This window comes from Orcinus orca, chromosome 7, assembly GCF_937001465.1.
Source record: "Orcinus orca chromosome 7, mOrcOrc1.1, whole genome shotgun sequence".
In the NCBI taxonomy this organism is placed as follows: domain Eukaryota; kingdom Metazoa; phylum Chordata; class Mammalia; order Artiodactyla; family Delphinidae; genus Orcinus; species Orcinus orca.
The window spans coordinates 62,244,888-62,272,136 of NC_064565.1; the positions used below are offsets into that span (position 1 = coordinate 62,244,888).

Consider the following 27,249-nt stretch of genomic DNA (forward strand, 5'->3'; position numbering starts at 1 on the left):
AATTAAATCTTATAGCTCGTCTCTGTAAACCTCACAGCTGGAATGTTCTAACAGCACCTTGCAGTTTCCAGTGATCAAAGTAAGTTACTTTATGTACTAAACTAAGAATTTCATAATAGAAATAATGTAACACCAGGGGGTGCAGTTATCATGAAATAATTACACTCCTGGGAGATTACAGGCACAAGGCTGTACCCCAGGGGTGTGATTATCCCACGATAACCGTATCCACTGAAATTGCCTTATTGCAAAAATAATCTCTATTCACTGGTGAGACATTATTCAATAGGTGATTTTTTTAAATGAAAAGTTTTTAGCTTGAATCAGCAAGTGGATTAGGAAATTGGCCAGTTTATTATTCATTGCATTCAAATTTTGAATATAACATCATTATTTGCTTTCCTATTTGATACAGTAGAGTATTTTTGATTTGGTTTTGAGAAACTTTTAGGAGTTTCTAATAATGTTAGTTAAGTGGTATCGCTAAATTCAGGTCAAACTTTAAAAGGTATTAAGTGAGCAAAACGATTTTAAATAATTTATTTCTATGTATAAGTTTTAATTCCTCTAATATTCCTTTAAAAACTATAAATGTATAACCACTGTTAATATTTTAGTGTATCTCCTTCCAGGCATTTTTATTTTTCTAAAAGTATCTCTCTATATGTCTACCTAAACATATAAAGAGAAACATGAATGGAATCCATGTAATTACCTTGTTTTATAATGTTTATTTGACCAAATGTTGTAAACAACATCCATTCATTAAGAAATCTTCCTGTCATTTTTAATGGCTGCATAGTATAGTATTCCCCTGTGGCAATATCCCATAATTATTCACTTACATCCTTTTATTAGATATTTAGGTTCTCTACCTGTCTTACTATTATACACAATGCTTTACGACAAAAATCTTGGGACGTATCGATGATTATTTCTGTAGGATAAATTTATGACTGTGTAATATTAGTAAAACATAATTTAAACAAAAAAACAAGGTCCTGTTTCCCAAATCTTCCGTTGTTCTTACATACAGCTGAAGCTGATGGTTCTCAACGCTGACAGTGCATCAGAAATAGATCAGTAACTTTCATCATCTTATGTGGTATCACAGATGGTGAAAGTTACTGATCTATTTTTACCATAATCTTATCATAGAGTTCAGTGCTTTGAGGTATTCTTAGAAAAGTAAGACACAGGATTTAAGAAATTTAAAATACTGCTTCTTAATTTTTTTTTCTTTACTTGATATATCCTGGTATACCCTCATGTGTCAATAGCTTGTCAATATAGATCAATAGCTTGATTCATATATCTATATCTAATGGCTATATGGTATTCCATTTTGGCTATATTGGTATTCCAATTAATTCCGTAATTAATTTATTTTAAAAATTAGAAAAAATTTTTTGGCCACGCTGCGCATCATGCAGGATCTTAGTTCCCTAACCAGGGATTAAACCTGTGCCCCCTGCAGTGGAAGCGTGGAGTCTTAACCACTGGACCGCCAAGGAAGTCCCCATAATTAATTTTTTAAAAATACACCAATAGGGCTTCCCTGGTGGCACAGTGGCTAAGAATCCGCCTGCCAATGCAGGGGACACAGGTTCAGTCCCTGGTCCAGGAAGATCCCACATGCCATAGAGCAACTAAGCCCATGAGCCACAACTACTGAGTCTGTGCTCTAGAGCCCGCGAACCACAACTACTGAAGCCCGCACGCACCTAGAGCCCGTGCTCTGCACCAAGAGAAGCCACTGCAATGAGAAGCCTGCACACTGCAACAAAGAGTAGCCCCCCCTTGCCACAACTAGAGAAAGCCCGTGCGCAGCAACGAAGACCCAATGCAGCCAAAAATAAATAAATAAAATAAACTTATATATGTAAAAAAATACATCAATAAAGTGTATGTGCCCGGTGCTATTCTAAGCACTACACATGTATTAACTCATTTAGTTCTCTTAACAACCTTATGAGGTAGGTACTAGTATAATACCTATTTTACAGACACTGCAAACTGAGGCACAGAGCAGTTAGGCAGCTTGCTTAAGGTCACATGGCTACTAAGTAGAGAGCAGGGGTTCCAAATCAGGCATCTACGTACCTCCACACGTCCAGAGTCTGAACTTACGGTTCCTTCTGTGTGGAAGCTTGTTCCTTTTGCCTGAGATACCAAATGCTCTTCTCCCAGATCCTGCATGGTTGCATTTTTCTGTCATCTAGGTCTCAGCCTAACATCACTTCCTCAGAGGGGCCCTTCCTGACCACCTCATCTAGTTATTCCCCATTTAGTTCTTATCACAGTATCCAATGTAATTTTAATCACAGAATTTATAAATACCTAGTACTTTCTTATTTATTAGTTTATTTTGTGTCATTCCCAATAGAATGAAAGTAAGAACCTCTTCTGTCTTGCTACTGTGTTCCGAGAGCCTAGAAAAATGGCTGGCACAGAGTGAGCACTCCATACGTGATTGTTGAATAAATGAGTGAGTTTATTTTACCAACACCTTATTGACAGACATTTAGGGTTATTTCTAATCTTTACCACTATTAACCTTTGAGCATCTACCTTATCACTTTTACTATAAATTCCTGAACGTTGAATTTCCAGTAAAACGATATGCATGTTCTTAAGGCTTTTGATACATATCATCAAATAACTCTTCAGAAAGGCTGCTCCAATTTATCAATAGTGGATTAAAATGTTCATTTTATCATACTTGCTCCAACACTGTATGTGTTTTTCTTTTAAACCTTTAGCGCTCGTTCTTTTTGTTGCTGTTAGTAGACTTTCTAATACAGATTCAAGAGAAAGCAGGTCTGTTAGTTACTAAATAAAGGGCTATCCTAGTCTATGTATAGTCTACATCCTAGTCTCCTAGTATCCTGGAGTCTATCCTACTCACTCTCTCCAAGCAGAATCAAAGTAAGACAAGGCTGAGGAACAAAGACGGCAACTGCCACTGCCTGCCCCTAGCCAACACAGGGGTCATGTAGCTGGAAGAACACCACAAGGATGGAGAAAGAATGAAGAAAGATGCAACCCCTTCCAGCAAACAGAATATACCTTTCAAACATAACAACAGATCCCTGTGACTACCAAAATAAGTGGTCAGAGATATTTGCGCCAGTGGGTTCTTCATCCTACTTTGCCCTCATTTTCTTTGGGGCTTTATTTCTTTGGGAGCTTCTCTCCCATCTTTCATCAGCTGAGTGAGGGCACGGGAGAGGGAGCACAGTATGTGGGTTTTAAGAGTACCTGCACTTAGGCATCAACAGGATGTTCTTTTGTCAGAGCTTGCCAGACCAAGGTCTGTATGGCTATTTTCTCACTACTGAGCAGTTTTCCCTTTACCTAAGATGTTGGTTTTTAAACTTTTTTAAAGAGCAATAAGGATTTTTAAAAAATCAGTTGCAATATGCTGTCTGTACTTCCTCTAGCCATCCTGACATTCGTAACACCATTAATGAGACAGTGTCAAACCTGATAATGGATCAAATTCCTAAACTCCTAATATGAGAACTGGCATCTTGAATCCTACAGCCTGCATCTGGCTTGCTGGAAGAAAGCCCAATGTCTAGCTATAGAAGAGGGCTGAAGGTCATATGCTGATTGAGGGTGAACCCTGGGCTCAGAAGTGGCAGTGGAAGCCTCAGGGAGCCTAAAGAGGTGCATCACAGGCCTAGATTAGCTGAGAGGTTGGGGCTTCACGCCCAGAACGTTTGCTTCAATACAGCAGCTCTGCCTTCATATGTTCTATACACTGGGATTACGTGTAGGATTTATTTTAAAAAATTAAAAAAAGGTTCTATAGCTGCTTAAAAAATTCTGAAAATCTCGAGTTATATTATCATCCTTATTTTAAAATGAAGAACTGAAACTCATAAAGGTGAAATGACTTAAGGTTACAGGGTTAAGCAGGTTATTGCTATTATGATTCACTATGAGTTACTGTTGGATTACTGTGGCTGTCTCAACAACATACTAACAAGGCACTGATAAATTTAACTTAGAAGTTCTCAGTTTTAGTATCTTTTTATAAAAAGAACCCAAACCAAATTAGACCAATTTTTCTTAAGTAGACAATAACATGCAGGAAGGTAAATAACTTTCAAGTAGAAATTAATTTTAATATATCTAACATCTTTTAAAACTCAATTTTGATTTTATCTCGGAAACAAAAAATACAATTGTTGAGGCTTTTGTCCAGCCCAGTTCTACAACTCGGAAGGACATGAATATGAGAAATAGCCATTTCTTCCTTCTGTTTTTAGGTTACCAACCTGATAAACTATGTTTAATACATCTGTTACTTTTAAAATCAATTTCACAGGGCCCTTGGCTAAAAAAATTAAATTCTAATATACAGCATTTCAAATTCAAAACATATGATTAGAGTTTCCTGTTGACCACCACATTTTGGGAATATAACCTAACCCCCAAAAACCAAACCAAACCAAATCAAACCAATACCCAGAGAGACAAAAAAAAAAAAAAGTTATTTTAGCTTCCCTTGTTTGCCCTCTTATAAATTCTAAAACAAACAAATAAATTATGTCTAGTGCCTACCTGAGCCATCAGTGGGAACTGAACTTGCATTAATTCCAGAAAGACCAAACAAAGGACATTCTCGATCTGTATTGACATGACCCCATTTGTGACATTTAATGCACCTCACATTTCGAACCTGAGAAATAGTAAACGTTATTTTGGTTACTAAAATACTAATAATCTAACCAATGTTCAACTCCCCGCTCCTTAGCAGAGTTTAAGTTAAATTAGTCTTGTTTTTAAAAGATCTCCAGGGAAAGAGACTCTACAACTATATTTGGTAATGTAATTCAAACACTAAAATCTTTTATCATAAATTATGCCTAAAAGCTAAGCTGAATCCTATTTCTTTTTTCTAAAAATATTTATTTATTTACTTAGTTGGCTGCATCATGTTTTAGTTGCAGCACATGGGATCTCTCTTGCGGCATGCAGGATCTTTCATTGCGGTGTGCAGGCCCTTCTTTGCAGCACGCGGGCTTCTCTCCAGTTGTGGCGTACGGGCTCAGTAGTTGCGGCGTGTGGGCTCTCTAGTTGTGGCACGCGGGCTCTAGAGTGCACAGGCTTACTTGCCCAGCAGCATGTGGGATCTTAGTTCCCCAACCAGGGATCGAACCCCTGTCCCCTGAATTGGAAGGTGGATTCTTTTTTTTTTAACATCTTTACTGGAGTATAATTGCTTTACAATGTTGTGTTAGTTTCTGCTGTATTACAAAGTGAATCAGCAATATGTATACATATATCCCCATATCCCCTCCCTCTTGCATCTCCCTCCCACCCTCCCTATCCCACCCCTCTAGGTGGTCACAAAGCACAGAGCTGACATCCCTGTGCTATGTAGCTGCTTCCCACTAGCTATCTGTTTTACATTTGGTAGTGTATATATGTCCAGGCCACTCTCTCACTTCGTCCCAGTTTACCCTTCCTCCTCCCCAAGTCCTCAAGTCAATTCTCTACGTCTGCGTCTTTACTCCGGTCCTGCCCCAGATTCACCAGAACCATTTTTTTTTTTTTTTAGATTCCATATATACGTGTTAGCATACGGTATCTGTTTTTCTCTTTCCACCTTACTTCACTCTGTATGACATACTCTAGGTCCATCCACTTCACTACAAATAACTCAATTTCGTTTCTTTTTATGGCTGAGTAATATTCCATTGTATATATGTGCCGCATCTTCTTTATCCATTCATCTGTCGATGGACACTTAGGTTGCTTCCATGTCCTGGCTATTGTAAATAGTGCCACCATGAACACTGTGGTACATGGCTCTTTTTAAATTATGGTTTTCTCAGGGTATATGCCCAGTAGTGGGATTGCTGGGTCATATGGTAGTTCTAATTTTAGTTTTTTAAGGAACCTCCACACTGTTCTTCACAGTGACTGTTATCAATTTACATTCCCACCAACAGTGCAAGAGGGTTCCCTTTTCTCCACACCCTCTCCAGCATTTGTTGTTTGTAGGTTTTCTGATGATGCCCATTCTAAATGGTGTGAGGTGATACCTCATTGTAGTTTTGATTTGCATTTCGCTAATAATTAGTGATGTTGAGCAGCTTTTCATGGGCTTCTTGGCCATCTATATGTCTTCTTTGGAGAAATGTCTGTTTAGGTCTTCTGCCCATTTTTGGATTGGGTTGTTGGTTTTTTTGATATTGAGCTGCATGAGCTGCTTGTATATTTTGGAGATTAATCCTTTGTCAGCTGCTTTGTTTGCAAATATTTTCTCCCATTCTGAGGGTTGTCTTTTCATCTTGTTTACGGTTTCCTTTGCTGTGCAAAAGTTTGTTTCATTAGGTCCTATTTGTTTATTTTTGTTTTTATTTCCATTTCTCTAGAAGGTGGGTCAAAAAGGATCTTGCTGTGATTTATGTCATAGAGTGTTCTATGTTTTCCTCTACGAGTTTTATATAGTGTCTAGCCTTACATTTAGGTCTTTAATCCATTTTGAGCTTATTTTTGTGTATGGTGTTAGGAAGTGGTTTTTTATTTTTCTTTTTTAAACATCTTTATTGGAGTATAATTTCTTTACAATGGTGTGTTACTTTCTGCTTTATAACAAAGTGAATCAGTTATACATATACATATGTCCCCATATCTCTTCCCTCTTGCGTCTCCCTCCCTCCCACCCTCCCTATCTCAGCCCTCTAGGTGATCACAAACCACCGAGCTGATCTCCCTGTGCTATGTGGCTGCTTCCTACTAGCTATCTATTTTACGTTTGGTAGTGTATATATGTCCACGCCACTCTCTCACTTTGTCCCAGCTTACTCTTCCCCCTCCCCGTATCCTCAAGTCCATTCTCTAGTAGGTCTGCATCTTTATTCCCATCTTACCCCTAGGTTCTTCGTGACATTTTTTTTTTTTTTTTAGATTCCATATACATGTGTTAGCATACGGTATTTGTCTTTCTCTTTCTGACTTACTTCACTCTGTATGACAGACTCTAGGTCTATCCACCTCATTACAAATAGCTCAATTTCGTTTCTTTTTATGGCTGAGTGATATCCATTGTATATATGTGCCACATCTTCTTTATCCATTTATCTGATGATGGACACTTAGGTTGTTTCCATCTCCGGGCTATTGTACATAGAGCTGCAATAAACATTTTGGTACATGACTCTTTTTGAATTATGGTTTTCTCAGGGTATATGCCCAGTAGTGGGATTGCTGGGTCATATGGTAGTTCTATTTGTAGTTTTTTAAGGAACCTCCATACTTTTCTCCATAGTGGCTGTACCAATTCACATTCCCACCAGCAGTGCAAGAGTGTTCCCTTTTCTCCACACCCTCTCCAGCATTTATTGTTTGTAGATTTTTTGATGATGGCCATTCTGACTGGTGTGAGGTGATACCTCATTGTGGTTTTGATTTGCATTTCTCTAATGATTAATGATGTTGAGCATTCTTTCATGTGTTTGTTGGCAATCTAAATATCTTCTTTGGAGAAATGTCTGTTTAGGTCTTCTGCCCATTTTTGGATTGGGTTGTTGGTTTTTCTGATACTCAGCTGCATGACCTGCTTGTAAAGTTTGGAGATTAATCCTTTGTCAGTTGCTTCATTTGCAAATATTTTCTCCCATTCTGAGGGTTATCTTCTCGTCTTGTTTATGGTTTCCTTTGCTGTGCAAAAGCTTTTAAGTTTCATTAGGCCCCATTTGTTTATTTTTGTTTTTATTTCCATTTCTCTTGGAGGTGGGTCAAAAAGGATCTTGCTGTGATTTATGTCATAAAGTGTCCTGCCTATGTTTTCTTCTAAGAGTTTTATAGTGTCTGGCCTTACATTTAGGTCTTTAATCCATTTCGAGCTTATTTTTGTGTATGGTGTTAGGAAGTGTTCTAATTTCATTCTTTTACATGGAGCAGTCCAGTTTTCCCAGCACCACTTATTGAAGAGGCTGTCTTTTCTCCACTGTGTGTTCTTGCCTCCTTTACCAAAGATAAAGTGACCATAGGTGCATGGGTTTATCTCTGGGCTTTCTATCCTGTTCCATTGATCTATATTTCTGTTTTTGTGCCAGTACCATACTGTCTTGATTACTGTAGCTTTGTCATATAGTCTGAAGTCAGGAAGCCTGATTCCTCCAGCTCCATTTTTCTTTCTCAAGATGCTTTGGCTATTTGGGGTCTTTTTGTTTCCATACAAATTGTGAAATTTTTTGTTCTATTTCTCTGAAAAACGCCATTGGTAGTTTGATAGGGATTGCACTGAATCTGTAGACCGCTTTGGGTAGTATACTCATTTTCACAATGTTGATTCTTCCAATCCAAGAACATAGTATATCTCTCCATCTGTTTGTATCATCTTTAATTTCTTTCATCAGTGTCTTATAGTTTTATGCATCCAGGTCTTTTGTCTCCTTAGGTAGGTTTATTCCTAGGTATTTTATTCTTTTTATTGCAATGGTAAATGGGAGTGTTTCCTTAATTACTCTTTAAGATTTTTCATCATTAGTGTATAGGAATGCAAGAGATTTCTGTGCATTAATTTTGTATCCTGCTACTTTACCAAATTCATTGATTAGCTCTAGTAGTTTTCTGGTAGCATCTTTAGGATTCTCTATGTATAGTAACATGTCATCTGCAAACAGTGACAGTTTTATTTCTTCTTTTCCAATTTGGATTCCTTTTATTTCTTTTTCTTCTCTGATTTCTTGGCTAAAACTTCCAAAGCTATGTTGAATAACAGTGGTGAGAGTGGGCAACCTTGTCTTGTTCCTGATCTTAGTGGAAATGGTTTCAGTTTTTCACCACTGAGAACAATGTTGGCTGTGGGTTTGTCATATATGGCCTTTATTATGTTGAGGTAGGTTCCCTCTATGCCTACTTTGTAGAGAGTTTTTATCATAAATCGGTGTTGAATTTTGTCTAAAGCTTTTTCTGCATCTATTGAGATTATCATATAGGTTTTATCCTTCAATTTGTTAATATGGTGTATCACACTGATTGATTTGCATATATTGAAGAATCCTTGCAATGAAGGCGGATTCTTAACCACTGGACCACCAGGGAAGTCCCTCCTATTTCTTTTTGTGTGTTACTTTGTGGAAATAAAACACTGTCATCCAAAAAGAAATGGTAAAATACCAAAAAAGAATGATGTCATGGCTTAATGTTTAATCCTCTCATTTAAAAAAATTAACCTTTGAGGTTTCAATTTCCTAAACCAGGGGCTGGCATACTTTTTCTGTAAAGGGCCAGATAGCAAATATTATAGGGTTTATGGGCCAAAGGTCTCTGTTGCAACTACTCAGCTCTGCCAATATAGCAGTTAATATATAAATGAATAAGTAAGGCAGTGTTCAAAAAAATGTTATTTATAACAAGGACCTGGCCCTCTGATGATAGTTTGTTCTGGTTCCAGACAGTTTTATATATTTTTTTGACCTTGAGCTAATTCTCCAAATTCCTTGAAAACCACAGAGACCATTATCATTATAACCCTTACTACAAAACTTTGAATCCTATCTTTTATCAGTTTAGTACACTTAATATTTTCTCTCCTAGTCCTTCTATTATCTGATACAAATAAAACCACAGAGCCCCTTTTCAGCTTAAATACCTTTTGGACAACAGTATAAAGAAGTGTTTATAAAAAAAACTTATTCTTACAGTATAAATATGTGTCACTTGCCTGAATACCAAAGGGCTGATCTCTGATGTTCATGTCATCTTTGGCATATCTATTAAGGAGAGAAAATGTACAAACTCAATATTAAGAACAATTTAATAATTAAACTAAAAACAGTTTTATAGTTCTGAGTAAATTATGAAATGTACGACTTCAATAAATAAATAGAACAATAAAATCTATTTAGTATTTGCAAACACCACTTCATTATTAAGTATCCAGTCTGATGATCTGTGATTTAAAAAAATGAAAAAAATAAAAATAGAACTAAAGACTATAATCAACCAAATGAGTTGCATAAGACAAATCATTAAAAATAACTTTTCACATTAGTTGCTTTCTCTAATGAATAAAAAGGCAACATAAGATGGGATATTATCTAAATTTAATGATACACATTTTATCTTAAAAGAAAACCAGCTCTTACTTTTCTCGTGGGGCCCCTTTTTGCCATTCAAATTTGTATTCAGTCTCTCCTTCGGTTTCTTCTTTCTAAAAACATTCATTAAAGTCTTTCAATTTTTCCATAAAATTACAATCTATTGCAAATAAATCCAAACATAGAAAACAGTACTTTACCTCTTTGTTTTCTTGATTGCATATCAAAAACATGGGAGGAAAAAAAGGTAGGTCAAGTTAAAAACTTCAACATAAAAGTCTGCTATCATATACGACACTATGATATCACGGTATTTAATTGTAACTTGTAAGAATGTATTAGTTTGACTTTTTTTCTTTCATAAGATAAAATTCAAATCACTGAAGGATAAAAAACAGTGAATAAGAAATAGTGTTTAATAAGCACATTTATTTCTAGTCTTTAAACTTTTATATTTTTCATTGACAGTGAATATTATGCTTTGTATTTACAAGTATACTCAGTAAGAAGGACTAAATACACAAATTATAAAAGAATAAATGTAATTCTGGTGATGTTGAGATTATTTTCCTCCCCAAAGGACAAGTCATGAAATTATTACTAGATTAGACAAATATTTTTAGTATTTATTCTACTGTATTTTTTTTTTTTTTGGCACTACACGGACCTCTGACTGTTGTGGCCTCTCCCGTTACGGAGCACAGGCTCTGGATGCACAGGCTCAGCGGCCACGGCTCACGGGCCTAGCCGCTCCGCGGCATGTGGGATCTTCCCGGACCGGGGCACGAACCAGTGTCCCCTGCATCAGCAGGCGGACTCTCAACCACTATGCCACCAGGGAAGCCCTATTCTACTGTATTGATTGCAGTATTTTAAAAAATTATTTTACAAAAATAATAGCAATTTTAAAAGATGAAGAGCAACTTCTAAACAATGTCTGTCATAACAGTTCTCAATCTTTACTTGCAAACACATCAAAGACTTAAAAAAAGGAAACGACCAAGTACCTTTTTTAGCCCCTGGTGGAGCCTCATACATGAAATTAAGGCCATTCTTTACACGTTCATCTCCCATAAGCAATCTAAATAAAACAAGACATAAAGTTAGCAATTTTTTGTAGGAGGAAAAAATTACAGAAAAACTGTCCCTCCATACCCCTAAATCCTAAGGGAATTAGGATAAAATATTTTTATTAGAGATAAAGTTCCAGAAGTTTACTCCACTGATTAGATGACATCTGAAATATCTGACTGGAAATTCCAACAGTGCTGCCTCTTTAGTAACTAGTTGTAAATTCTGAGACTTCCTCATTACCTGAGAGATCCCAGCACTCCCAACTGAAATGAGGGAAAAAATGCCATGCTTCCCCTCACATGCTTTTCTTAAACTTTGAAATGCTGTGGAAATAGGGACAACTTTGAAATCCTATACGCCAACACAAATTTGGAATTAAGTTAAATAGTGCCAACATTTTTCATTAATTGTGAGGAATCAAACAGTTCTAGAAAAATGAGTCTCTCTGGAATTTCTTTAGGAAGGCAAATCCAATTAATTCTTAAAAGAGTCGAAGGCAATAAGAGAATCAAATTCTTTAGTGAGGCCAATGAAGAGAGAATAAAGATAATCTACAACAGGTTAATTACTATGATGGACTGCTGCATCTTAAAAATCATTTTCTTTCTTTTTTTTTTAATAAATTTATTTTGTTTATTTATTTTGGCTGCGTTGGGTCTTCGCTGCTGCGTGCGGGCTTTCTCCAGTTGCAGTGAGTGGGGGCTACTCTTCGTTGCGGTGCGCAGGCTTCTCGCTGCTGTGGCTTCTCTTGTTGAGAAGCACGGGCTCTAGGCACGTGGGCTTCAGCAGTTGTGGCTCACGGGCTCTAGAGTGCAGGCTCAGTAGTTGTGGTGCACGGGCTTAGTTGCTCTGTGGCATGTGGGACCTTCCCAGACCAGGGCTCGAAACCATGTCCCCTGCATTGGCAGGTGGATTCTTAACCACTGCGCCACCAGGGAAGCCCCTCGTTTTCTTTTTTATCATTTCTTTTTTAACACCAAAAGTTCCCTGTTTGGGTTCTGTTTGAGAGATATGCTGTGCTTTTTAGAAAAAAAGCTCTGCTACAAATTGAATCAACGGTCAAGTTAAAGCTTTAATTCATAAGATCCAAGTAAAGTACTGATTATAAAGAAGGCTAAAGAGTGAACAGAATTTCCTCTTATTTGGAAAAGGCTATCACAAAGGATAGCCTACATGATTATAGTTCCTCACTTCTTATTCCCACTGGTGTTTACAAAGAATTGAAAAAGAAGAAGAGGGCAAAAGGATGACAGGATCTACCTCTATACAGTGGGATATTATTCAGCAATAAAAGGGAATGAACTACTGACACATGCTACAACATGGATGAACTTCAAAAACACTGAAAAAAATGTTTTTAAAAATACATTTAAAAATTTTTAATTTTTAAATTTTAAATAATTATATTAAATGAAAGAAGCCAATCGCAAAAGACCACATATTGTATGATCCCATTTATATGACATTTCCAGAATAGGTGAATATATAGAGACAAATAAATTAGTGGTTACTTAGAGCTGAGAGGTATTAGGGGGCACAGTGTCTGGAAATGGGGAGTGACTGCTAATGGGTACAAGATTTCTTTTTCGGATGATGAAAATGTTCTGAAATGAGTTATGGTGATGGCTCCAAATTCTATAAATACACTTAAAACCAACATATAGTTTAAAGTATATAAATTATATCTTATATTAAATTAACACCATTTAAAAAATTAAAATGGACCACGTGAAAAGCTCAACATCACTAGTTATTAGGGAAATGTAAATTAAAACCATGAGATATCATGTTGTAGTCATTAGGATGCCTATTATCAAAAAAAAAAAAAGAAGGAAAATAACAAATGTTGGCAAGGATGTAGAAAAACTGCATTGCTGGTGGGAATGTAAAATGGTACAGTCCCTATGGAAAACTGTTGTGTGGTTCTTCAACAGCCAAACACAGAATTACCAGATGATCCAGCAATTCTACTCCTAGGTAATACCCAAAGGAACTGAAAATAGGGAGCTGAACAATATGTGTATGCCAATGTTTATAGCAACATTATTCAAAACAGCCAAATGGTAGAAGCAATTCAAGTGTCCACTGATGGATGAATGGGTAGACCAACTGTAGTATACACATACAATGGAATGTTATTTGGCCATAAAAAGGAATGAGCTGTGATACATGCTACAATGTGGATGAATCTTGAACATGTTATACTAAGTGAAGTACGCCAGACACAAAAGGACAAATACTGTGTAATTCCACTTATATGGTATACCTAGAATAGGCAAATTCATAGAGACAGAAAGAAGAATAGTGTTTACCAGGGGCTGGAGGGAGGGGGAATAGAGTTATTGTTTAATGGTTATAGAGTTTCTATTTGGGGTAATGAAAAAAATTTTGGAAATAGACAGTGGTAATGGTACCAACACTGTGAATGTAATTAACGGCACTGAACTGCACACTTAAAAATGGCAAATTTTGTTTTATATATTCCCACCCCTGAAAAAGCATTTCATTTATATTGAAACAAAAATAACAAAATCAAAACTGGAATATCAATTTCATTTTGTGCAAAACTCAACAGGTATACAAAATAAAAGGAAAAGCTATGATATTGGCATTTCTGTTTTAACTTCAACTAAAAACCTGTACAGATTCTTTTTTTTTTTTGCTGTTGACTCTAAGCTGAGTGAAATGTACAGATTTTTGGGCATCCTTTTATTTGTCCAGTCAGAATAATAAATGTGATTGTCATCTTTAAAAAAATGTACATAGGGATCAATATCCACAAACATTAAGAAACATCTAGAACAGTTAAAAACTTAAAAGGGAAAAAAACAGAGTACTAAGGAACAGAATTGGCTATCAAGGACAATACTTTTGAATGAGGAAAAAAAGAAAAATGTAGCAAATCACTCCAAATACTCATAAATTTGCTTTTATATACTCATAAATTCAAACAAACAAACCTAAAAGCAATGAACACACCTAGTGTCCAAATCCTGGTATGTAAATATCTTTCTTCAATAAAAAGAACCAATAAAACTGCTCCAATACTGGAGCAGGGAAAAATAAAAGACAAATTTTTGATGATCCTGTAGTGCCAGGAAGAACTTTTTTTTTTTTAAAAGGATGGGGCATGTTAAATGGACATAGGAGTCAAGCTGACAGAGCAGGCAAAGGCCAAAACTGGAACAATTTGAGCAAAAAAATAAATAAGAGTATTAGATTATAACCGATTAAATAAATATCTGAGTCCAGGCTGATAGGAATAAATGATTAAATAAATGAGGGAAAAGGAAAAATCCTCTTTCCAGAAGAATTCAAATTAAACAATGTATAGGGACTGAAATAGAAAATCACTATTAGAATACCACAGTAATAACTGATGCAGGCAAGATCTATCAATGAATACTGACATCAGTGGGCAAAGTTAAGGATATGTGCATAGCTTCAAATATTTCCACCTCCACTATCTCTTCATTGGTGTAACTCAACTATATTGGCTGTTTCCTGAACATCCTCTCCATCTTCCCACCGTGATCATCTTTAATAAGCTTTTACTATATGTAAATCACAGTCTCTCAACAGTAGTGCTACTGACATTTTGGACTTGATCATTCTTTGAGTGCACTGTAGGCTGTTTTACAGCATCCCTAGAATCTACCCACTAGGTGCTGTTATCACCCAACCCCTGAGTTATGACAATCAAAAAATGTGTCCAGGGACTTCCCTGGAGGTCCAGTAATTAATAATCTGCCTTCCAAAGCAGGGGACACAGGTTCTATCCCTGGTCGGGGAACTAAGATCCCACATGCCACAGGGCAACTAAACCTGTGTGCTCTAAACCCCGTGCGCCACAACTAGAGAGCTGGCGAGCTGCAACTACCGAGTCTGCATGCTCTAGAGCCCACACGCCGGAACGAAAGATTCCACATGCTACAGTGAAGATCCTGCATGCCGCAACTAAGACCTGATGTGGCCAAAATAAATATTTTTTTTAAATTAAAAAAAAATGTGTCCAAACATTGCCACATGTCTCCTAGGGGCAATAATGGCCCTCAGTTGAGAACCAAAGATCTAAATCCTTACCATTCTTCACAGTTCAGCTTAAATGTCACCTCTTTTATGAAGTCTTGTTATGCCAAATGGAATTATTTTCTTATGCTAGCATGCCACAGTTTTTATAAAGTGTGTTTTCAATCAGTTATTACCTTCAGCCTTGAACTATATGTATGTACATATCCCTTATTAGATTTTCTTGGGGGTAGAGAGAAACTATGCATCACAATTTTATAGGCCACTACAATACCATTTGTTGTCATACATGAAGTAGGCACTCAATAAAAGTTAATAAGATTAAATAAATTAGTGAGAAAAGTACTTAATTAAACTAAACATTTTATTTCTTTAATTTTGCTCTTGATATACTATATTTTAAAGAGAGTATTTAGTAATAGTTTAGTATTACTTCGCTTAAGTTCCATGTTTTGATGAAATATACGACTGAGTGGAAGAGAAAATATGACCTATCTAACTAAAGCACCACTATTCATTTGCTTGATTAACCAAGAGAAATCAGCTTCAGTGTTAGACCTGCAAATACAAACATAAATGACAATAGCTAAAGGGCAGGTACTGTACCGTAGTAAACCAATGAAGAACTCTAGCTCTGATCCTGCCATTGACAGAACAATGACATGCAGGTCAAGTAGAGACACTTCAGTTTACTTCTTGAAGCTGTCCTGTGTACCTTTTCATTTCAGTGTATGCTGAGGAAATATCTTTGTAAGAGGCCTCAGTAGTTCAAGTATAGACATTTATTTTTCTTCTAAGTTTTGTATAAGTTGGGACTTCTCTATAAACTGTATGTGGAGTCACATCAATCAATATTTTATGTGAATTATGGGTAAGGTTGGAAAAAGTGCCCATCTATCAATATAAGAATAAAGACAGTTCACAGGGAATACAATCCTATCATTGGGGCATTCAATTCAATAAAGCTAATTTAATATATGATTCAGTAAAGGATATTCTCATGCAATTGACTATTCTAAAAACACCAGCATAGTGGAATTTCTTACCTATTATCATATGATTCTTGTTCTTTAAGATATTGTTGCATTAATTCTTCCTGTTTCTTCTTATCATATGATATTTTCTGTTCTGCCATCCATACCTAAATTAGTAAAGTACAAAACTTAAGTAGGAAGTTTGCTCTCTTTTATAATAAAATATAAAATGCTATTGTATATAGTTTACAACATCATCTATTTTGGTCATAATGTCATTATCACAAAACAACAGTTGAAAATCTGATTTGTGCTTTTATATAAGTCCTTAAATATAATCATTCAAAACAGCTAAACTTTCAGGCAAAAATGTCAAACTTGATAACCACGCTGAGCACTTGGGGTACAAATGCTTCTTGCATTCAATCCCTCTGTTGTTGTTTCAGAGATGAGAACAACCATCTCTCTACGTGGAATATGTCTAGTCCAAAAAACATACAGGGCACAACCAGTAAGGTTAAATGGTGCCCATGGATGCCAGTGGGTGTCACTGACACCCCAAGAGAGGAGAAATGGAAGACAAATAGGAGAAAAAAAGGAAAGGAGATGAAAGGTAGTTGTAGAAAAAAGGGAAGAGACAAGAGAGGAATCAAAGAGATGCATCTGACGTCCTGCAGTTGCTCAAGGGCACCACCACCACAGGCTGAATGCGTCCCTGTGTGAAATTCTCAGAATCATAGAAGTGGTGACGGTAAAAAGCCCACACAACTTATGCAGGATATTTAATCATGTTACTTCCAGGTTTAAAAGGTATCAGTGACTTCCCACCTCCTATAAAGTAAAGGACAAAATGTTTGATAACCATTCAATATAAACAGCAAGGCAAAACTTTCTCTCCCAACAAGCTAAGTTTTAGAAGGTAAATTCAAGGAAAAATATTTACACTGATAAAATTATAATTATTAAATGTAGGTGGGGGCAGATAAGTGTGGGGAGAAGGATGGGGGACAAGACTGCCATTATTCAATTTTAGATGCAAAACAGTAGTTATCAGTATTTAATAGTGCTCAGATAGGAAGCTTCTATGGGCACCACAATCTGAGATTAATATGGAGATAAAAGCAAAAATAGCAATGAGAAGAGAACCCTTCAGGGACAGATAAACCAGAAATTTCTTTTGGTATAAGTTTCTGAAAGTTTCTTCCACTGCCTTCATAACATAATATACATGCCATAACCAACATAACATTACCAATGTAATGTTATAGTAGAAGAAAAGTCTACACTTGGGATGGGCAGTAAAAGGCACATGTTTGGAATTTTCACTGTAACTCAAAATGCAAACAGTTGCAATAGAAAAATGCAAGGTGTCATTGCCTGGTCAAATAATACATTAATAATAACATTCTAATGATTAACATATTCCAACAATAACTACCATTTATTTAAAGCTTTAGATTTTACAAAGTTATTTTACTAGTCTCAATTGCTCAAGAGCTTAAATACATGAATATTTATGATGAACTAGAATAAAAAGTAGTAAAACATATTCTTGCTTACAAAATGCTCAGAATCTGCTAATAGAAAATCATACTAACTTTTCCGTATGTTTAACATATTTCATAATAAAAAAGACAGGAATTATGTAAATAAACAGTAACAATATTTGGGCCTGGGCTGAGGGCAGGGGAGGGGGGTATATGGTGACTGTGTTTTTCATAACTTATGTTTTTATATGGTTGCATTTACGCCAATAAATCCTCAGCTGGGAAAAAAAATAGTAAAAATAAAAATTGATATTTGGAACAGAGTATGTTCAACATGAAGAAATAGAACAAGACTGTTCTAGGGGGCAAGGAAGAAGGCTGGTATAATGGAATGCTTTATAGCGAAGTTTTGGTTTTTAGAAGTTCTTTATTTTTTAAATGAAGTAACTATATTCACAGGTAGCCAATATTATTCCTGTTTTGTATATCCTTCCAAAGATGTTCACATGGACATACACATAATATACATAATATACACACATGCATTTTTTGGTCACTCTTTTCATAAATGGTAACATATACAGCATATATATACAATATGCTGTACACAGAGAATATGTATAAAATAAAATTCTATACCATGAAGATCATTCCCAGATCAGTAAACAAAATGCTTTCTTGTTTCCTGGGGGATGGGGTGCTGAAGAATATCATTCTTTTGTGGGGCTACACCACCATTCATTTAACCAATCTCCTGCTGTACTGATGGGCATTAAGAAATTTCCAATCTTTTACTATTACAAACTCAGCTGCAATAAATAACCCTGTTACACAAGTAGCTTCATACATGGATTTTGAAGCGGATCAAAATTTTGCCAAGGGAAAAACAGGGTAAGATATTATCAGCAGAGGGAACAACTCAGACAAAGATCCAGAAGTGTAAAACAGGAATTAAGTAGCTTGATTTTACCGGAGTATAAAATCTATGGTGGGAGAATAGCAGTAAGGCATGAAGAAGGAAAAATAAACTGGAGCCTGGTTACCTGGACTTAATCCTGTAGTATTTTAATAAGGAGCTAGAAGAAATCAAGAGTTGTGCTCTAAAATGACTACTCTATGGAAACACCCAAATATTCATCAAATGATGGATAAATAAAATGTGCTATATCCATATAATGGAATTATTCAGCAATAAAAAGGAATGTAATACTGATACATTCTACAACATGAACTCTGAAACATTATGCTAAGTGAAAGAAGGCAGTCACAAAAAAATAACATATTGCATGATTCCATTTATATGAAATGTCGAGAATAGGCAAATCCACAGAAACAGAAAGCAGATTAGTGGTTGACTAGGGCTGGGGAGGGGGAAGGATTAAGGACAAATGGGGAGTGACTGTTAATAGATATGGGTTTGGGGGGGCGTGATGAAAATCTTTTAGAACTTTTGTGGTGATGATAAAATTCATAAATATACTGAAAACTACTGAATTGTACACTTTAAATGGGTGATTGTATGGTATGTGAATTATACCTCAATAAAACTGCTAAATAAAAAAAGAATTATTCTGATGGCTAGATGGGTAGAGAATGGATTTGAGAGGGGTCAAGACTGGCAGCAGAAAAACCAGTTAGGAAATATAACTGTCTAGGTGAAAGATGATGAGGGTCTAAGCTAAGATACAGGCAGTAGTGACAAGGAGGAGAGATGGATTCAACAGATATCTGAGAGGTAAGACCAATAGAATTTGTTAGCTGACAAGATAAAGGAGTGATGGGAAAGGACGAATCCTGAGTCTCTGGCCTGGGTGACTGGATGAAGGGTTGTGTTACTACCTGTATTTCCTACTGATATGAGAACAGGAAGTATAAAAAGAAGAGCAGATTTAGGATAAAAGGTAAGTTCCATTTCAAATATGCTGAGTTTGAGATGCCTGTAGGATATCAAGATGAAACTGTCTAGTATATAGCTGTCTTCAGGTGCCTCCAGCTAAGGGGAAAGATCTCGCACTGTAGATTTGAGAGTCAGGAGTAAATAAGGGGTGGTTAAAACTATAAAATTGGCTGTGATTGTTTGGGAAAGCATACAGAGTAAGCAAGACATGGGCCAGGGATGAAACTCTTGTTACCACCTGTATTTTAGGAGCAGGCTAAGGATAAGGGTGTGTGTAGGGCCAATTAACATTTTATTGAGCACTCACTCTATGTGTTGGGCAGAGTGCTAGGTGGTGGTACTTATTTCAAAGTCTTTATCTACACCATCTTATTTAGTCCTCATAACAATTTTCACAAGTCAAGGCAACTGATACTAATCATTCTTAACTTATAGATTAGGACACTGAGGATCAGGGACATTAAATATTTTGCGTAAGGTCTCAGGGCTAAAAGTGACTGTGCTGGAAAAACAGAATTTAGGTCTGGTTTCAATGCTCATACTCCTCCTACCTCACCATTCTGCTTTCCACTACTATAATACTCAACTCAGTTTTTCTGTACTGGACATAGTAGACCTGTAAGTGGTTATTTAAAAAGCCAAAGTTCAATGAGGTCACCAGACAGACGGTACATGATCAAGTGGGATAAAAAGAGTAAGCAAGGTGTGGCTTTATTTCCCTTTTAAGATCTATCTTAAATAGACAGGGAGTCTTCTTTGTACAGGACAGCAGAGCTCAGAAGCCGTGATCTCTGGGATTCGAAAAGTCAACATCAGAATCTGCTGCGGGAAGTTATGAGGAAGCCGGTTATCGGTCTTCATATCTTAAAGATTTACATTCTAGCTGACAAAACCGAAAGAGCACACAGAGCCGCCCGTCTCCTGGCTGATGTACAACAGAATAAACGAGGGCCAGCGGAGAAGGGACGGGAACGCCAGGGCTTTAGGCATGGAGAAGAGGCGACTGTCCCAGGGATCCCAGAGACTCCACCACTCTCACCTCCAGGAACCCCTGGGAACCCAGGCGCCAAAGGCCTGCTCCCCGTACTCACTTTCTTGATGTTGGATTTGGAGGCAGGATGAAAGTCCTTCTTGCACATGAAATTGGCGAAGGATTTTCCCATTTTGGAGCCTGAGCTGGGGAAGGCAGCCGCTAGATCTGAGAGCAGCGTAAACAAACTCGGCTGCCTAACCGGAACTGCGCCTCCCGTGGCAGAGGGAACTTCCGGGGTCAAAAGGGACAGCTTCCGGCAATTAGCGCCTGTGGTGCTCCCTCTTCGCCCCTTCTTCCTTTCACTTTGGGCCCCTCGGAGGCCAGGTGAGGGGCGTGCACGGGGGTGGGGCGAGCATAGTAGTTGTTGGAAGCGGGAAGTCGGGAACTGCGGCGCGACGGCGCCGAGGGGCTCCTGGGAGGGGCTGCTGGGAGGGGCTCCTGGGGGGGGTGCTGCAGGGAGGGGCTCCTGGGAGGGGTCCGGGCCGCGGCGCGTGCTGCAGTTTGGGTGCAGCCAGTTTGGGTGAGGAGTGCGGGCTGGGTGGCGGCTTTTCTGCAAGGAGGTGCTTGAAGTCCGAGCCCTTTACTCTGTGAACTCCATTTCGAGTTGCATAAACTTTTCTAAACCAACTTTTCCCATCTGTGTTACTAAAGTAGTAATTCTTGCCCTAACTGTAGCACGTTTGTGAGGATCAAACGATGTGATGTTTCTGAAACCGCTTGGTGAACTAAAACATATAAAGTAGAATGTCAACTCCAAAGGAGCGAGGACTCTATTTTGTTACCAGTATGGTGCCTGGTGCAGAAAGATATTTATGAACATTTGTTAAATGACGAATACATTTTAGGAGTTAGTAAAGGCTCTCAAGGCTTCCCCTCCTAAATGGGCTAGGTGTCTTACTAACTAGGTGGCATGTTTCCTTAGCTTTCCTTATAACCGCAGTTACCTTAGATCACCTAGTGAAGCTTGATGGCTCTTGAAACTTCACGGTTTTGAGTGGACGTGGCTGTAGGGGATCCACCAACCAAATCCTCTCGCGGGAGGGGGTGAGCGTGATGTCAAGAATAAGCCTTTTGTAAGAAATTGACTCTTCTGATGAATAATAATAACAGCTTTAAGTGATATGTTCTAAGAACTGAAAAACGGTTTACACACTGTCTTATTAAATTCTCCTAACAGCCCCCAAGATATTTACCGATGAGGCAGGAGACTTAGAGATTAAATAGCCTGCCAAAGTTAGGTAGTGGTGGAATTAGTTTTGGAACACAAATAGAAGGCGATCTAGGATATAAAGGTTGAAATTCACACGGAAAAGAACAGAAGCAATGGTGACCGCTCTGTTTCCATCATTGAGGAAAATAGAAAAACCCTTAGGTGTTTCAGGCTGAAGTTGTTTCTTTCTTACTTGAGTCATTTTGTTTTCTTTTGAATGAATCATTTATTGCATTTAAATCTGAAACTCTAAAACAATGTGCCATTCTGGAAGCAAACAAATTCGACTAAATTGAGGATTTAAGATTTTCCAAATTACAAATGAAGACATGATCTTGATATTAAATTATACAATCAGGATTCACAAGTTGAATGTGAACGTCTTCCTGGAAATAACAACAATTTGGAATTTTATTGACATGTTTTTGTATTTGTCTGATTCGGTGAGTCTGTTTCAAAATTTCAGTCTTATTAGTATTGTAACCAGTTCAAAAGAGACCCCGTCTTCCCATCTTTGAGGAAACACTGGGTATATAATACTGTGACTTTTCCATAAGTGCCAGTGATGAGAATACAAAGATTAATAAGACATACTCTCAGCTCTCAAGGATCTCACTGTCCACTAAGAAGACATATATACACAAATATAGTCTTTATAACAGTAGAGCTAGGTACAGGTGTTCCCAAATATGGAAATAGTGAAAGGAGATTCAAGGAAGACTTCAGGAGAGAAAGAGCTTAGAGACTAAATTTGACCTATAGACTAGAAGAAGGTACTTGTCATTCCTATTTTCTTACTAAATCTTGTAGTACTAGATTCATTCCCAAGTCATTTTCTTACTGATACGAAATTTGAAACTTTAATGAATATCCTATGTTAGATATGGCAGTAATATCCCCTGGTCATCAAGTAAAACTCTTTGTTTTGTATATACTAAAAATGCTTTTCTCTTTTTATTTTGAATCTTCCATATGATTTTTAGTTTTAAAAAAAATGGAACCTTGTTCCTGTGACACTTTTGTGGCACTACCTCCAGCAACAGTTAATAACAGGATTATTTTTGGAAAAAATTCAGATAGACCCTGTGATGAAGTACAGGAGGTAGTTTATTTTCCTGCTGCAGTTCATGACAATCTGAAGGAACATCTTAAGGTAGGTGAAATGCACGTTTTGTTAGCAATATTTTTCTTTAAAAATATCATAAACAGGTTTTTAAAAATCATTAGCCATTTGGCAGAAGCTATAGAAGTTAAAAATTTTAATTTGAAAAATAATTTGAATCAGAACTAGACTTCTGGTCTTTAATTTCAATGATTTGGAGGAAGCTGAAATAACAATAATAAGAATTGTTAATTCTTTGATCAGATATTTGAATGCTTACCATATGCAAGCACGTCGAATAGGGCAAAGCCTGCTGTCAAGACTAGTTCTGTCTTCCAGGAGCTTAGAGTCTAGTAGAGGAATAGGATGTGTATGTAACTAACCGCATTGTAAAAAAGGATGGTTTAAATGCTAAATTTAAGTAAGGGCAGCAAGTTGTGACATCAGTGGAGAAGCAAGTAATTCAGACTAGGAATTAAGGAAGGCTTCACCAGGAGTTGGGGTTTCAGCTGGAGTTTGATGGGCAAAAAGGATTCTGATTGGTGTAGAATAGGAAAAATCATTCCAGACTCTGGAAGTAACAGTTTTATCATCAAAAAAGGTTTTTGGATCCAGTGGTAACACTATCAACACTATACACTTTATGCAGTCACTTGATAGTATACAGGTCAATTAAAGGACCCTTTAAATTTTTTATTCAAAAAATCCATTTAGCATGGAACTTAAAGTAAAAATTTCATACTATGCTTTTATTCCTAAGTTATATAGTTTTTAGATTCCGTTTTATTGATATTCTAATACAAAAATATATTAAATATTAGACATTTTATGTATACAGTTGTTTCTCCACATCCGTGGGGGATTGGTTCCAGGAGCCCCTAGGATATCAAAATCCTTTGATGCTTAAGTCCCTTATATAAAATAGCATATAAATGCATATAACCTATGCACATGCTCCCGTAAACTTTAAATTATCTCTAGATTATTTATAGTACAATGTGAATGGTATGTAAATAGTTGTAAATACAATGTAAATGCTGTCTAAATAGTTGCCAGCAAATGTCAAATTCAAGTTTTGCTTTTTGGAACTTTCTGGAATGTTTTTTCTTTTCCTGAATAGTTTCAATCTGTGTTTGGTTGAATCTGTGGACGTGGAACCTGTGTGTGTGGAGGGCTGACTTTACTATGCCAGTTTTTTTCTTTTGCTGAGATTATTTATTCATCTTGGGTCCATTTCTTTTTTTTTATTCTTTTTTATTTATTTGGTTGCACCAGGTCTTAGTTGCGGTAGGCAGGCTCCTTAGTTGCAGCTCATCAGCTCCTTAGTTGAGGCACGTGGGCGCCTTAGTTGTGGCGTGTGAACTCTTAGTTGCGGCATGCATGTGGGATCTAGTTCCCTGACCAGGGATCAAACCCAGGCCCCCTGCACTGGGAGCATGGAGTCTTATACACTGCGCCACCGGGAAAGTCCCTTGGATCCATTTGTATTTTATCTCTTCATATTTAAGTCTCACCTATCCTCTAAGCCAGTGGTTCTTATTCTTTTCACTGCTGTGGATATACTCGGTGATTCCCACATGTGACATGGGCATCTATATATTTAAGGGCTACCATATGGAACTTACATCACCAATCAAGAAACACTGGACATTGAGTTTGAGATCTGTTTCCTTACACTTCAACTCAGATACATCTTTCTCTACAAAATGTTTCAAGATTCCACAGCTAGAAACTATCCCTTTCCTGAGCTTCCATTAGCACCCCATCTTCACTTTTCTTCATAGTCTTTATACTTTATATTTCATTGTATCTTAGGTAATGTAGAAGTCTTAGTTTCTTGACAGCAAGATCTGCATCTGATTCATCTTTGAAACCAATATATCTCTTAGCAGTGTTTTATCGTAGGAGATGCTTAGCAAATATCTGAATGAATAAATGCTCTAGGGACAATGTTTTAAGTGTAATGCCTCTATTATTGAAATTTTCAATTTAGTTATAATCTCTTTCATAATCGTCATGTCTTCTGATGGATTTTAAGATTCTAGACTTTGATAACTTTTCTTTTTTGGTTTTATTGTTATTGTTATGACTTTCTCTACAGTGTACTTACATAGAAATTGATCAAGTTCCTGAAACATATGCTATTGTCCTTAGTCGCCCAGCTTGGTTATGGGGGGCAGAAATGGGAGCTAATGAGCATGGAGTTTGCATTGGGAATGAAGCTGTATGGGGAAGAGAAGAAGTTTGTGATGAAGAGGCACTACTGGGCATGGACCTTGTCAGGTTATTTTTTTGTTATATTTTTGCACTGTAGAACTTGTCTAAATTTAAAATTTGTTGTTAACTCTTAACATGTTTTTATCTTCCCTTTTTTTTCATTTTGGGACTTTGATACTTTAGTTTGTGTTAAAAATGCTTCAGAATACAGGCATTCAATTTCAAGACTCTCAAATATCATTAATTAGGAGAAGGGAAGGAGTTGAAAATTATGATTCATTGGAAGTACCTAACTTACTTTATCAGACTGTAACTAATTCTCACAGTCACCTTGTGGGGTATTATTATTATCCTAATTTTACAGATGAGATACCTAAGGTTCAGAGACAAAGTGATTTGCCATTAAACTACCAAGTTGGAATTTAAACGATGATCTTTTTGACTCCAGATCTTTGTTTTCATGATTCCAAACTGACTTCACTACTTCACAAGGAATAGTTTACAAGTTGGATTTCAGTGTATCTGTTAACTTGAAAGGATTTTTACTTGGAATATAAACACAAAATCTCATGTGCATGAAATTATTTAAGAAACATAATGGAAATTTATTTTAATCTGAGAACTTCAATGTTTTTATTTTAGACTTGGTCTTGAAAGAGCTGATACAGCTGAAAAAGCCCTCAATGTCATTGTTGATTTATTAGAAAAGTATGGCCAGGGTGGAAATTGTTCAGAGGGCAAGATGGTATTTAGCTATCACAACAGTTTCCTGATAGCTGATAGGAATGAGGCCTGGGTTCTGGAGACTGCAGGGAAGTACTGGGCAGCAGAAAAAGTACAAGGTATGGACAACTTTTCATGATTTAATTTGTTTTACAATTAATAAAAAACCTCTTAGTTGCATTTAATTGTTTTTCAAGATTTATACTCCAGTGCAATGAAGTCGAAAAACTGAAGGGGAAATGAAAAAATTTGAAAGAACATACATTGAAAGAGCACTATAAAGGGCTTTCTTGAAAAAGAGGAAAAGGTGGTGTTATCTCTTTTTAATATATATGATATTAATTTCATATAACCTGTATACATTTTCTGTGCAGTAGCTCTTGGCTGTTTTATCGTACTTTTTCACTTTTTTTAAACCCCTCCCCTTTTTCACTTTTTTATTAAGTGAAACCATTTCTTTACCATTTTTTCCTGTTTTAACTTTGGGCTGAACTCCAAAATTTTATCATGTGTGGATATGGAGGTGAGGACAGGGTAGTGTTATTGGGGATTGGTGACTGTGGGTTTAGTCGTTAGAAAGAATATATTGATACAATAGTAAAGTATAAAAATTTGATGTCATTGAGTAAATAACACAGTTGATTGTTTTAGAATGCTTTGCTTTTTTTCCCCCTTGATTTCTTTGTAACCATATATTCCTCTCATTTTTCAAGTGAGGAGATCCAGAGATATGAAGTGATTTACTCAAGGCAGTGAATGAGAGACTTAGAATTTAAATCTTTCTATCCTGACTCTCAGTTCAGTATTCTTTCACTAGAGTACAACCTTGTGCTTAAGCATGATCATGTACTTCTTGTGTAATTACCTCCTGCATCTCATAGTTTTACAGGGGGGATAAGATACACATGTGAAAATATTAAATGGCAAGTGAATGACACACACACATATATGCAATGAACCTTTAGAGAAAGGAAAAGTCATCGTGAGCTGGAGAAATTTGGGAAGTCTTCATGAAGATAGCCTTGAGCTTTGGAGGATTTGGATGTTATTTTTCAAAACAGGTCATTGACAGTTGTTTTGATGGACATTTTATATTTTGCATGTATGTTTATTAATACACAAAACTGAATTTAGATTCTTTTTATTATTGTGATAATTGGCCTGATTATACCATTAATTATTTTTATTTTGTCAAGTGTGCTACATCCAAGAGAAAAACAAATTCTGTTGAAAGAGATAGCCCCGCCGAGCCATCCAAAAAAACACCTTCACTGAGTCTGATTATCCAACTGTAGATTAACTTTGCCAACTTGTCTCTCTTCCTATTACTAAATTAGCCCAAGAACTAAGTAGTTTAACTATAGGGAATTATCTACTCATGGAAAATTCCTCTTCTCTTTGATTCTATCATGACTTAAGTCTATTTTTGTAGTGAG

At 36.6% G+C, this 27,249-nt stretch overlaps 2 protein-coding genes across 3 annotated transcripts in view; one reads left to right on the plus strand and one right to left on the minus strand.

Moving 5' to 3' along the window:
• CIR1 (corepressor interacting with RBPJ, CIR1) overlaps positions 1 to 20,776 on the minus strand; it is a 40,262-nt gene extending 19,486 nt beyond the window's left edge. The window contains exons 1-7 of the mRNA XM_004267326.3: positions 20,620 to 20,776; positions 16,217 to 16,311; positions 11,075 to 11,148; positions 10,268 to 10,278; positions 10,116 to 10,180; positions 9,692 to 9,740; positions 4,573 to 4,690 (exon numbers count right to left, since the gene is read on the minus strand). Coding sequence (XP_004267374.1) covers positions 4,573 to 4,690; positions 9,692 to 9,740; positions 10,116 to 10,180; positions 10,268 to 10,278; positions 11,075 to 11,148; positions 16,217 to 16,311; positions 20,620 to 20,691 — 484 coding nt within the window. The 5' untranslated portion in view covers positions 20,692 to 20,776. The remainder of the gene's footprint in view (positions 1 to 4,572; positions 4,691 to 9,691; positions 9,741 to 10,115; positions 10,181 to 10,267; positions 10,279 to 11,074; positions 11,149 to 16,216; positions 16,312 to 20,619) is intronic.
• Positions 20,777 to 20,798: 22 nt separating this feature from the next.
• Positions 20,799 to 27,249, plus strand: part of SCRN3 (secernin 3) — a 36,752-nt gene continuing 30,301 nt past the window's right edge. The window contains exons 1-4 of one of the 2 annotated variants that reach the window (XM_004267328.3): positions 20,799 to 20,885; positions 22,755 to 22,924; positions 24,975 to 25,156; positions 25,733 to 25,932. In XM_004267328.3, coding sequence (XP_004267376.1) covers positions 22,766 to 22,924; positions 24,975 to 25,156; positions 25,733 to 25,932 — 541 coding nt within the window. In that variant the 5' untranslated portion in view covers positions 20,799 to 20,885; positions 22,755 to 22,765. Of the gene's footprint in view, positions 20,886 to 22,754; positions 22,925 to 24,974; positions 25,157 to 25,732; positions 25,933 to 27,249 lie in introns of those variants that run through there. The other variant, XM_033423595.2, reaches the window with a different exon arrangement.